Source organism: Pleurodeles waltl, chromosome 1_1 (assembly GCF_031143425.1).
Source record: "Pleurodeles waltl isolate 20211129_DDA chromosome 1_1, aPleWal1.hap1.20221129, whole genome shotgun sequence".
Lineage (NCBI taxonomy): Eukaryota > Metazoa > Chordata > Amphibia > Caudata > Salamandridae > Pleurodeles > Pleurodeles waltl.
Window position 1 is genome coordinate 668,342,976 of NC_090436.1, and position 12,773 is coordinate 668,355,748.

Consider the following 12,773-nt stretch of genomic DNA (forward strand, 5'->3'; position numbering starts at 1 on the left):
TCAAGAGAGGGACAGGTTTCTTGCCCCTTACATAGCTGTTCCCTTGTGGGTTCCCCGTGGGCCTAAGCGTTCAACCTGATAAGGTTCAAACTTTATAGGCTCAGTTCCCTCAGAGGATAGAACTTCTTCCTGAGAAGAGAGCTTCTTTTTCTTTTGCTGTGTTGAAGCTGGTTCCCCAGTCTTCTTTCCTTTTCTCTTGGAGGGTTGGGCCATTATTCCAGACTCCAACTCCTCTTTTTCACCCTGAGCCTTGCACTGTGCCCTTGTCTTGACACACACCAGTTCAGGGATACCCAGCATGGCTGCATGGGTTTTGAGTTCTACCTTAGCCCATGCTGAGGACTCCAGGTCATTTCCAAGCAAACAGTCTACTGGGATAGCAGAGGAGACTACCACCTGTTTCAGGCCAGTGACCCGTCCCCATTCTAAAGTTACCATAGCCATGGGATGTACTTTAGTCTGATTGTCAGCGTTGGTGACTGGATAAGTTTGTCCAGTCAGGTAATTGTCCTGGGGAAACCAGTTTGTCTGTCACCATTGTGACACTGGCACCTGTATCCCCCAGGGCTTCTACACTAGTCCCATTAATAAAGAGTTGCTGCCTGTAGTTTTGCATATTAGGGGGCCAGGCAGCTAGTGCAGCTAAGTCCACCCCACCCTCAGAAACGTATGTAGCTTCAGTGTGGACCCTGATTTCCTCTGGGCACACTGTTGATCCCACCTGGAGACTGGCTATTCCAGTGCTAACTGGAGTAGTAGTAGAAGTGGAACCTTTCTTGGCACAGGCCTTGTCTCCAGTTTGGTGTCCCTGCTGATTACAGCTACGACACCAGGCGTTTTTGGGATCAAAGTTTTTACCTTTGTACCTAAATGTGGATTGTGAAGAGGCTTTGGACCCTCCCTCCTGAGCAGGTTTTTGGGGCCCTGTAGAAGACTCTTTACTTTTTCCCTTGGATGTCTCAACACTCTTCCCCTGGGGAGTCTTTGTGACCCCTTTCTTTTGGTCACACACTGTGGAAGTCTTGGTCACCCTAGTCTTGACCCAATGGTCTGCCTTCTTTCCCAATTCTTGGGGAGAAATTGGACCTAGGTCTACCAGATGCTGATGCAGTTTATCATTGAAACAATTACTTAAAAGGTGTTCTTTCATAAACAGATTGTACAGCCCTTCATAATCATTTACACCACTGCCATTAATCCAACCATCCAGTGTTTTGACTGAGAAGTCAACAAAATCAACCCAGGTCTGGCTCGAGGATTTTTGAGTCCCCCTGAACCTAATCCTGTCCTCAGTTGAGAATCCAAAGCCCTCAATCAGGGTAACCTTCATGAGGTCATAGGATTCTGCATCTTTTCCAGAGAGTGTGAGGAGTCTATCCCTACACTTTCCAGTGAACATTTCCCAAAGGAGAGCTCCCCAGTGAGATCTGTTTACTTTTCTGGTTGCACAAGCCCTCTCAAAAGCTGTGAACCATTTGGTGATATCATCACCATCTTCATATTTTGTTACAATCCCTTTGGGGATTTTTAGCATGTCAGTAGTATCTCTGACCCTATTTAAGTTGCTGCCACCATTGATGGGAGCTAAGCCTATCTCTTGTCTTTCCCGTTCTATGGCTGGGAGCGGTTTCTCCAAAGCCAATCTTTTGGCCATCCTGGCTAACAGGAGTTCATCTTCATTGAGGCTGCCCTCAATGCTTCCAGAGCTGTTGGACTCCTCTGTGGGAGAATCAGCACCTCTGACTATCACTTGTGGAGTCAGGGTTGGAGGAACCCTGGTTTCCCTAACTAGGACTGGAGGGGTGAAATTGTCCTTCACGTCACTAGCTTCCTCCTCCTCCTCTGTATGGTTACCTTCAGAGGGGTTGTCTCTAGCAAACTCAGCCAAGAGCTCCTGGAGCTGTACTTTGGTTGGGTTTGATCCAGTTTTTAGCATTTTTATTTTACATAGAGTCCTTAACTCTGACATCCTAAGATGCAGGTAAGGGGTGAGGTTGAGCTCCACCACCATCTCTTCTGTAGTAGGCAGGGGTCAGGTAGTTGGACTAACAGGTAGTTGGACTAATGTATGGCATCAGCAACCACAGATAGGCAACCCAGCCCAACACGGACTGGGGCCACAGCTGTAGCAGGGAGGGGTAGCCATTTAGGGAAGCAATGCCTTCACAAAGAACTAAAATGTGCAGTACGCCTTAATGCCCCAGTACAAAGCATACAGTTCGCACAGACCTTAAAATACAAGGGAGCATCAGCTTTTCAAAACCTTAATTTGCATATGGGAAAAACACAGGTTTGTTGTGTGGCTGCCAAACCAGTGCCCTTGCTAGAGTCTGCCATTTAGGGTTGCTGTGTGGCTGTCCATTGAGTATCCTCACTAGAGTTTATCATTGCCATTTAGGGTTGCTGTGTGGCTGTCCATTGAGTATCCTCACTAGAGTTTGCCAGTCAGGGTGCCCGCCAGAGCCTAGGCCCCACTCTGCTGCTGGCCTCCCATGAAAGTATTGCTGATTCATACAAATTGTTATTTGACGCAAATATAAGGCTCACTATTTATCGCCAAATTTCAAGTTGCCATGAGTTAACAATTGCAATTTTTCCTAGGATGTTGTCTCTTCTTGCATTTGTTTGTTAAATGTTTATTTTAAGGCATCTGTGAATTATGTTGAGCTCATTAGAGATAGGAAACCCCGTGTGTATATCCTTCCCCACCAGATCAGATTCAGTAATTCAGTTGTGTATATATTTCCCACTACTAGAGTAGATTCAGTAATTCCCTTGTACATATTTACCCGTCACCAGGGTCAAATTTAGAAATCTTTAAAAACCAAGAAGCTTGCAAACTTAGAAAATCCTATGAAATTAGAAAAGAACGCATACTATCCTATGAAAGGCCACCTAAGCTCCATCATGGAATTATCTTTAGAACATATCCAGAGGACGCTCCCCACTCAGGCTAAAAAGCAAGTTCTGCCATGACGTACACACACCAAGACACACACTTTCCCCTGGCCAAAAGAGGGAACCTTTGACACCAACATAACTGACCACACAAGAGTGCACATACAAAGTACATAGGGCAAAAGAAGGATAAAAGAGAAGAGCTAGAACTATGGGCCATCCTTGAGGAAGTCCAGGCCGATAACACTGACCGACCTTCGGCAAGAAAAGCGTCTGCACCTCCCCTGCCATATGTAGGTGCTCTCCCCAATGCCTGCTATCACCGCATTAGGATAAACTAACCAGCCAGTAAATGGAGCCCAGGGGCCCCTAACGAGCAGCAGGCTGTTAGGTATAGGCCCGGCAGACCAACAGGCCCGACACTCCCTGTACCACCCAAATCCAGCACTAGAGCAACCCAAGGCTCAACCCCTCATCCGTCACGGTCAGTGGACCGAGCCTCTGCAGCACAGAGAGAAAGCGCCCCTGCTGATTCCAGGAAGCGAACTTGAGTGAAAGGGAAATTCATAGCAGTCTTGGACAATGAGAGAGCTAGTGAGAGTGAGGGAAGAGGTCCCCGTCTTCCGAGATCTGGCAGTGAAGAGGAAGCCACACGTTATGCTCACGTAGCCGAGGAAACCTCCCTCGAAGGGCCCACATTAGCTGCAAGCATGCAAATGGCACCATTTATGAAGGGAACTCTACTGCAGGACCCCCGAGGATTCTAAAATGGCTAGAGTGATAGTAACCAGGGTGGCTGGCAGCAGCCATTCCACATACAATGCTACTGTTGCCATAGAATGGCTCACTTGACTGACAGGTGCCGACTAAAGGTACACAATGCAGAAGTCAATGAGCCGAGGCCAGGCTCCTCAAAATTTCCATCCGCAAAACTAAGCTCAGGGAAACCTGAATGCACTCTATATGCAGCTGCAGGAAAGTCAGTCCGCTGCCACACCATCGCAGTAGGGGTCGGGTAGTTGGACTAATGTATGGCATCAGCAACCACAGATAGGCAACCCAGCCCAACATGGACTGGGGCCACGGCTGTAGCAGGGAGGGGTAGCCATTTAGGGAAGCAATGCCTTCACAAAGAACCCAAATGTGCAGTAAGCCTTAGTGCCCCAGTACAAAGCATACAGTTCGCACAGACCTTAAAATGCAAGGGAGCATCAGATTTTCAAAACCTTTACTTGCATTTGGGAAAAGCACAGGTTTGTTGTGTGGCTGCCAAACCAGTGCCCTTGCTAGAGTCTGACATTTAGGGTTGCTGTGTGACTGTCCATTGAGTATCCTCACTAGAGTTTGCCATCCAGTGTGCCCGCCAGTGCCTAGGCCCCACTCTGCTGCTGGCCTCACAGGGCAGGGCTAGTTGGCCACACCACAGAGGAAGGGCACCCCAACCACTGCTTAAAAAACAGTCACCCAGGTCCTTGCACCCATAAACAAATGGGCTAAGTTCCTATATTTTCAAGCTCCCAGCCAGTACCAAAATGTCTGTGATGCGTAGTCCTGGCAACAATACTACCCCCAGCAGCCCCAAGCCAAATGGGTCCCCCTTTTTGTTCCAAACACAGCTGTCCTCCAGTGTCAAAAGCCAGGATTCATGTGTGCTTGGGGTAGCGAGGAACACGTAACGCTCACAGAGCACGCATGTTCCAACAAATTGTAGAGCACATCACAGTGATGTGTCGGTAGAAAGAGAATCAGTAGAGAGGAGGTTCACCAGGATATCCAGCAATCCCAGTCCATCCCCATGATCCGGGCAAAACTTCAACGAACTCCTGGCCTTACTCCAGGCACTCTATATGGCTATGTCTGCTTTTAACTCCTCCTTTTCCTCACAGCTTCCCAACAGCAGCAGGGAACCATAGGACCAAAAGGATATGGTCTGAAGGAGAGGGAGAGTGCCACTGAAGGGAGCCCAAAACACCAACCACAGCTCCAAGCACAGTAGGATGCAGGAATATGCCCATCCCTGCAGCAGATCTAGCAATCGGGCAACACACAAGGCCTCACACACAGTTTGAAGGTAGCAACGATCCCAATTTCGAACTCCACAAACCAGAGGCACATGGGGGTCGCGTAGAGACTATCTGACCCCCTCCAGTTCATGACAGCAAGGATCAGAGGTCTAGGGAAATGCCCAAAAAAATAAACAAAGAAGTCCAAAGCTAGCATACAAGAAGCCTCAAGAAAAGGGGGTTTCTCAGGTGGGTCACAATGCACGCCATATGCTGGGACCAGAGGGGTGTACATGGGACCTCAGTGCCACACACCTTCTCTTTTACATCCCCTCACATGTGTAATGAAATACCACTGGGGGGGTAAGACCCAGCAACACACAAAAATAAAATGTTCATAAAATATAACCTATATATTATATCCCTGACATCCCAATGTATTAATCTTCAATATATCCATCCAGTCAATTACATTGACAGCACCTGAGCTGATCAACTGTCTTTGCTGAAGTCATGATGTAGTTATAACTGAGCAGTTGACAGACTATTCATCTGAATCTGGTGCCTATCAACAATAGATAGTAGCTCACAGCATCTACCACGTGCAAGTGATGTTTTCTTCTACACTGCTGCATCCTCAGATTGCATGCTATTACAAAATTATTTCTACATTCAGAAAAAACATGCATGAAAAATGTACACTGAATTAAAATTTCTTATTGTCGCCGCTTCTTTTTTTCTTTCAAAAGATGCACTCCTTTTTCTAATCCTTGCACACTTCCTCTCGCTGAACACAGTTTACTCTGGCATGTGCTTGCCTTAATCTCTACTACTGCATTTCTAATTATCAACACCTCATTTCATAGAACACAACAAACTCCTTGGTAGGTAATACCCCTCCATCCACTCTAGATCATTCATTAATTGAACCAGCCATGTACATGAACTCACATACCCTCTGCTAATGATCCCATCTAATGCCTATTGATTTAATCTAAAACAAAGAAACTGGAATGAATGCTTGAAATAGATTCATTGAAAGTACAGGATTAATCCAAATAGCCTAACGATAACGAATGAGCTAACTAATCTTAAATTCCCGGAACATCAAGCTGCCGGGCATAAACCACTTTAACGCCTTGTCATCGGTAATATAAGTGCTATATAAATGCAATGTGTTCTAATGTATTCGAAATAAATACACAGAAGTACCCATATACCGACCAGGTGGCACGTGCTGTCAAGCGCAGGACTCTAATCTTAAATGTTTTAGTCCAATGATGGCATTCCTGTTGTATAGGATTTATCTAAATGATTTACCTAGCCATGCTCCTTTTACAGACGTCCGCTCCTTTACTCCATTTCAAACACTATCGGCAGGAACGTGGTTCATATTATTATATGATGGCAAGAAGACTATACTGAAACTATCTCAAGCAATGCAGCCGCTCCTCGATGTCACTTACCTCATTATTAAGATTCAGTACGGGAGCCATGCCTGCCACACCGTAAGTTGCCACTCCAGTTCACTGCAAAGCAAGCTCAGCTTTCACGCTACGTTTTTTAGAACACTTCCTGTACACTCCACAGGCTGGCTGCCCAAAACCCACGTGAGATGGGCGGGGCAGTAAACAAACGTAACTTCCGCAGCAGAGGAAACGCAACTTCCGGTGGTGTAACCCTGCTTAGTGTTTTGGTTGTGAGCGTGCGCAGCTTGCCCTTGAAGACGTCGCAGCGTTCTGTCTTTGTCTGTAGAGTTTTCGTTAAGGTTAGGACTGTCATGGGCAGTTGTTTTCATTTTGCGTTATTGGCAAGATGTATTATTTTACACACTCCATACAAACCAACATTTAAAAAAAAGCAAGTGGGAGATTTGAAAAAAAATGGTCTTGAGAATGCATTTCTCTCATTAACCTTTATTGAAGGAGAGTCAACTTCAGGCTGGAGACTGCCAAAACAAAGCCTTTTTTGGCTTCAAAAGTCGTGAGTCTTCCGCAAAATCGGCTCTGGTGGCATGTTTGACACTGCCTTCCCAAAGCAACATTGATGCATAATAATAAATCTGTTATGTGAGACGTGACTGCCTTAAGGTGGTCATCCCCCACCATTTTGCTTGCCTCCCTTCACTTTTCTGAGACTGTTTTTGCTGGTTTTAGGATTCTGCGCACTTTACCACTGCTAACCACTGCTAAACTGCATATGCTCTCTCCCTGAAGCATGGTAACATTGGTTCGTCCCCAATTGGCATATTTGATTTACTTATAAGTCCATAGTAAAGTGCACTACATGTGCCCAGGGCCTGTAAATTAAATGGTGCTATTGGGCCTGCAGCACTGATTGTGCCACCCAAATAGGTAACCCCTTAACCATGTCTCAGGCCTGCCATTGCAAAGCCTGTGTGTGTAGTTTGACTGCCACTTTGACTTGGCATTTAAAAGTACTTGCCAGGCCTTAAACTCCCCTTTTTCTACCTACAAATAAGTCTCCCCTGAGATAGGCCTAGGTAACCCATAGGGCAGGGTGCTATGTAGGTAAAAGGCAGGACATGTACATATCTTTTGTATGTCCAGGTGGTGAAAAACTCTTACATTTGTTTTCCACTTCTGTGAGGCTTGCTCCTTTCATAGGCTAGCATTACATCTGCCTTCATATACTTTTTGAGTGGTAGATTCTGATCAGAAAGGGGTAACCAGGTCATATTTAGCATGACCAGAATGGTAATAAAAAATCCTGCTTATTGGTGAGGTTGGATTTTATATTACTATTTTAGAAATGCCATTGTTAGAAAGTGAGTAACAACAATGAGGCAGGTACCCTGTAACCCTTTTGACCAGGGTAGTAAATCCAAGTAAATTAATGGTCAATGCAAGGGTGAAGCAACCTAGACTTCCACGATAATTTAGTGATTAAATAATTCTAAGTATACAATTTTTTTTTGTAATATCAATAGGGATGTATTGCATTATGCATCTTTTTGTATTATTTTTTTATCATGTTATTGTAGGCACAAGGTTATACTTGTCTAAATAGGTGCTCCTAATTAAAAGCAGTGAAAGTGAAAATTGTGCAGAGAAGTGAAGGTGATATATACAATATGTACAGCGGGTGGTTTAAGAATATTATGGACTTCTAATGGCTCCGTCAGTCGTGGAAGCCCTGAAGTCACATAAGATTTCTTTACAGTTTTATATTCCACACTCAAAGATATGTCGACGTTTCGACCCAATTGCAGAAACAAATCAAAGGTGGGTCATCATCAGGACTGGGAAAATTCAGGTCGGTAGCACCTATGGGTAGTGTAAATATCTGAGTTACTAAAAGTCTGTTTAATCAATTTCAATGATTAGTTCTGGGGGGAGGGATTAGGCACTCACCTAAGATCCAGTGTAGAAATACAATCTGGTGGCCTGGGACATCTTCCTGATAGGAAAATGACTTATAGTTTGGTACACTGTTTATATATTAATTATTTAGAATTTAGAGTGTAATCATAAGGCAAACAGTGACCACTTACGTGTTGAGTAGTTAACTGAACCCCGAGGACGTGGAGTACTCTGGTCTGGGGGTCAATTCAATTGGTCTTGTGTTCAGTATTGTGTCTGCAGGGTCATTCAAGCACTGTGAGCCTTTCACAAATGTAGTCTGGAGCTCACAATATGTAAAAGACAATAATTGTATGAGTTAGCCTGTGTGTAAGTATGTGTAAGAGTAAAGTAGTAGAGTAAAATTATGTATGTCTGCACTTACTGTTCAGATTACATCTGAGGGGTAAATTCTAGTAGCCAGAGTGAGTCATCTGGGATCTCCCGGCTCCGTACGATTAATCCTGAAGCATTGTATCCATTTGGTGTAAGCCGCACGTATGGGCGACGTGCCGGCTTAAGAGCGGAACCGCAACCATTTTGGAGCGAGCAATCTCTCATCGGATTGGTCCATGGAGGGACCAATCAGGATTCAGGAAACGTTGTTGTGGAGCGGCATTGAAGTAAAGATGCCGTCGCTCAGACCCAGAAGGGAAGGTTCCCTTTCTGGTCCGCTGTCAGAGCGCATACGAATTAGCGCATGTGTGTGTTATGGCATAAGAAAATAATTTCTTTCTGGTCCGAGTTAGCAAAGCAAACAGGAATATGTCAATATGCGGGGAGACCTGATTAAGCAGGAACATAGCGCACCCAATACGATACGTTATGTGGTGCATATGTACATTTATAGTGTGCAGACCCTAAGTAGTAGAGGTGTAGACCAGCGGGGCGGCCAGAATCATAATTAATACCTTGTCTTAGGAGGGACCCCTGTTGAACAAGGGGTGTTGATAAATATCTAGAATTCTCTATGAGGCTGTCATGGCCCTGTATCAAATAAAGCAAGCAGGTATGTGATGACACTAGGCTCATTTCAAGTGCGTTGAATTGTAGTCAGGACCCAGACCGCATGGGGGGGGGACTATGTGTTAATACGAAGTCGCCCTGGTGGCACTCCAGGTAGGACATAATGACATTTGAGGGAGGACCTCAGTCAAGGGCCTGGTATATGTGTATATATGGAATGTGGGTCTCAAAGAGAGGCGTGGCGCCAATCTTCTATCGTGTTTAATCCATCTTTAATAGTGCCACATTTCTCTATCCAAAATAGCTCACGGTTTAATAAGATGTATTCTTTGTCTCCTCCCCTTGGTCCCAAGGAGATTTGTTCCACTATTTGCCATTTTATGTCATTGCATTTGTGTTGTAGTGTTTCATAGTGTTCTACTAATGGGGCACCTAGCGTTTTGCATTTGATCCTACTTTTATGTTGTAGGATTCTGCATTTAACTTTCTTCATAGTTTTTCCAATGTACAGCAGTCCACAGGGGCACCAAGTAGCATAGATAACGTGATGTGTGTTGCATTTGGTGAATTTGGGTAGGGTAAATGTATAGTTTTTGTGACAGAATTCAGTTGTGTTAAAAGTCACCTTGCATGCAGCACAATTACTACATTTGTAGTGGCCCATTACAGCAGGTAAATCCCATAGTGTATTAGCCTTTCTTTTAGGCGTCTGTGGTAGAAGTGCGCAAGTGAGAGTATCCTTAAGGTTTCTACCTTTCTTGAAGGAAAAGAGCGGAGCTTCCTGTGTGTGGCGGTGTTCCTTAATAAGTGCCCAATGGTGTAAAATTATTTTCTGGATGTCGTTACTGGCCGGGCTGTATGTGGTAACACGTGCTAGCCTATTACATTCTTGTTTCAGTTGTCGGGGTTCCAGAAGAGCTTCTCTATGATTGTACCACCACGTTTCCTTGCTCTTTTCACAAGTCTTTTAGGGTAGCCTCTTTTGACTAATCTCTTGATTAGGATGTCGGATTCTTTGAAGTAGTCTGTTCTTTTTCTGCAGTTTCTCCGAATACGGAGGTACTGACCAAAAGGGAGGTTATCTCTCAGACCTCTTGGGTGGTGGCTGGAATAGTGTTGCAATGTGTTTCTCTCAGTGGGTTTACGATATAGTGTCACAAAGAGTTCAACTCTTTCTACCCCTATTTTAAGGTCTAGAAAGGGGATGTTTACCCTGTTGGACTCAATGGTGAATTGGATGTCGTTGGATTTACCATTCAGCCATGTGTGGAAATCTTGAAGTTGGATTATGGAACCACGTCAATTGAGCAATACATCGTCGATGTATCTTGACCATTTTCATATTTGTGTACCAAACTATATGCCATTTTCCTATCAGGAAGATGTCCCAGACCATCAGATTGTATTTATACACTGGATCTTAGGTGAGTGCCTAATCCCTCCCTGTGAGAAAGTAGCCTCTTTCTAGCCTTGTTACCCCCACTTTTGGCCTGTTTGTGAGTATATGTCAGGGTGTTTTCACTGTCTCACTGGGATCCTGCTAGCCAGGGCCCGGTGCTCATAGTGAAAACCCTATGTTGTCAGTATGTTTGTTATGTGTCACTGGGACCCTGCTAGCCAGGACCCCAGTGCTCATAAGTTTGTGACCTATATGTATGTGTTCCCTGTGTGATGCCTAACTGTCTCACTGAGGCTCTGCTAACCAGAACCTCAGTGGTTATGCTCTCTCTGCTTTACAAATTGTCACTAACAGGCTAGTGACCAATTTTACCAATTCACATTGGCATACTGGAACACTCTCATAATTCCCTAGTATATGGTACTGAGGTACCCAGGGTATTGGGGTTCCAGGAGATCCCTATGGGCTGCAGCATTTCTTTTGCCACCCATAGAGAGATCTGACAATTCTTACACAGGCCTGCCAGTGCAGCCTGAGTGAAATAACGTCCACGTTATTTCACAGCCATTTACCACTGCACTCAAGTAACTTAGAAGTCACCTATATGTCTAACCTTCAACTGGTGAAGGTTGGGTGCAAAGTTACTTAGTGTGTGGGCACCCTTGCACTAGCCAAGGTGCCCCCACATCGTTCAGGGCAAATTCCCCAGACTTTGTGGGTGCGGGGACACCATTACACGCGTGCACTATACATAGGTCACTACCTATGTATAGCGTCACAATGGTAACTCCGAACATGGCCATGTAACATGTCTAAGATCATGGAATTGTCACCCAATGCCATTCTGGCATTGGGGAGACAATTCCATGATCCCCCGGGTCTCTAGCACAGAACCTGGGAACTGCCAAACTGCCTTCCCGGGGTTTTCACTGCAGCTGCTGCTGCTGCCAACCCCTCAGACAGGTTTCTGCCCTCCTGGGGTCCAGGCAGCCCTGGCCCAGGAAGGCAGAACAAAGGACTTCCTCTGAGAGAGGGTGTAACACCCTCTCCCTTTGGAAATAGGTGTGAGGGGTGGGGAGGAGTAGCCTCCCCCAGCCTCTGGAAATGCTTTGATGGGCACAGATGCTGCCCATCTCTGCATAAGCCAGTCTACACCGGTTCAGGGATCCCCCAGCCCTGCTCTGGCGCGAAACTGGACAAAGGAAAGGGGAGTGACCCCTCCCCTGACCTGCACCTCCCAAGGGAGGTGCCCAGAGCTCCTCCAGTGTGTCCCAGACCTCTACCATCTTGGAAACAGAGGTGTTTGTGGCACACTGGACTGCTCTGAGTGGCCAGTGCCAGCAGGTGACGTCAGAGGCTCCTTCTGATAGGCTCTTACCTCTCTTGGTAGCCAATCCTCCTTCCTAGGTAGCCAAACCTCCTTTTCTGGCTATTTAGGGTCTCTGCTTTGGGGATCACACCAGATAACGAATGCAAGAGCTCCTCAGAGTTTCTCTGCATCTCCCTCTTCACCTTCTGCCAAAGGATCGACCGCTGACTGCTCAGGACACCTGCAAAACTGCAACAAAGTAGCAAGACAACTACTAGCAACCTTGTATCGCTTCATCCTGCCGGCTTTCTCGACTGTTTCCAGGTGGTGCATGCTCTGGGGGTAGCCTGCCTCCTCTCTGCACCAGGAGCTCTGAAGAAATCTCCTGTGGGTCGACGGAATCTTCCCCCTCCAACCGCAGGCACCAAAAGACTGCATCACCGGTCCTCTGGGTCCCCTCTCAGCACGACGAGCGTGGTCCCTGGAACTCAGCAACTCTGTCCCAGTGACTCCCACAGTCCAGTGACTCTTCAGTCCAAGTTTGGTGGAGGTAAGTCCTTAGCTTCCCACGCTAGACTGCATTGCTGGGTACCGCGTGATTTGCAGCTGTTCCGGCTCCTGTGCACTCTTCCAGGATTTCCTTCGTGCACAGCCAAGCCTGGGTCCCCGACACTCTAACTTGCAGTGCACAACCTTCTGAGTTGTCCTCCGGCGTCGTGGGACTCCCTTTTGTGACTTCGCGTGGACTCCGGTTCACTCTTCTTCCAAGTGCCTGTTCAGGTACTTCTGCGGGTGCTGCCTGCCTCTGTGAGGGCTCCCTACGTTGCTGGGCGCCC

At 46.2% G+C, this 12,773-nt stretch overlaps 1 protein-coding gene across 1 annotated transcript in view; it reads right to left on the reverse strand.

Annotated features, from left to right (window-relative positions):
- SRFBP1 (serum response factor binding protein 1) overlaps positions 1-6,513 on the reverse strand; it is a 250,749-nt gene extending 244,236 nt beyond the window's left edge. The window contains exon 1 of the mRNA XM_069227022.1: positions 6,368-6,513. Coding sequence (XP_069083123.1) covers positions 6,368-6,397 — 30 coding nt within the window. The 5' untranslated portion in view covers positions 6,398-6,513. The remainder of the gene's footprint in view (positions 1-6,367) is intronic.
- Between the last annotated feature and the right edge of the window lie 6,260 nt (positions 6,514-12,773).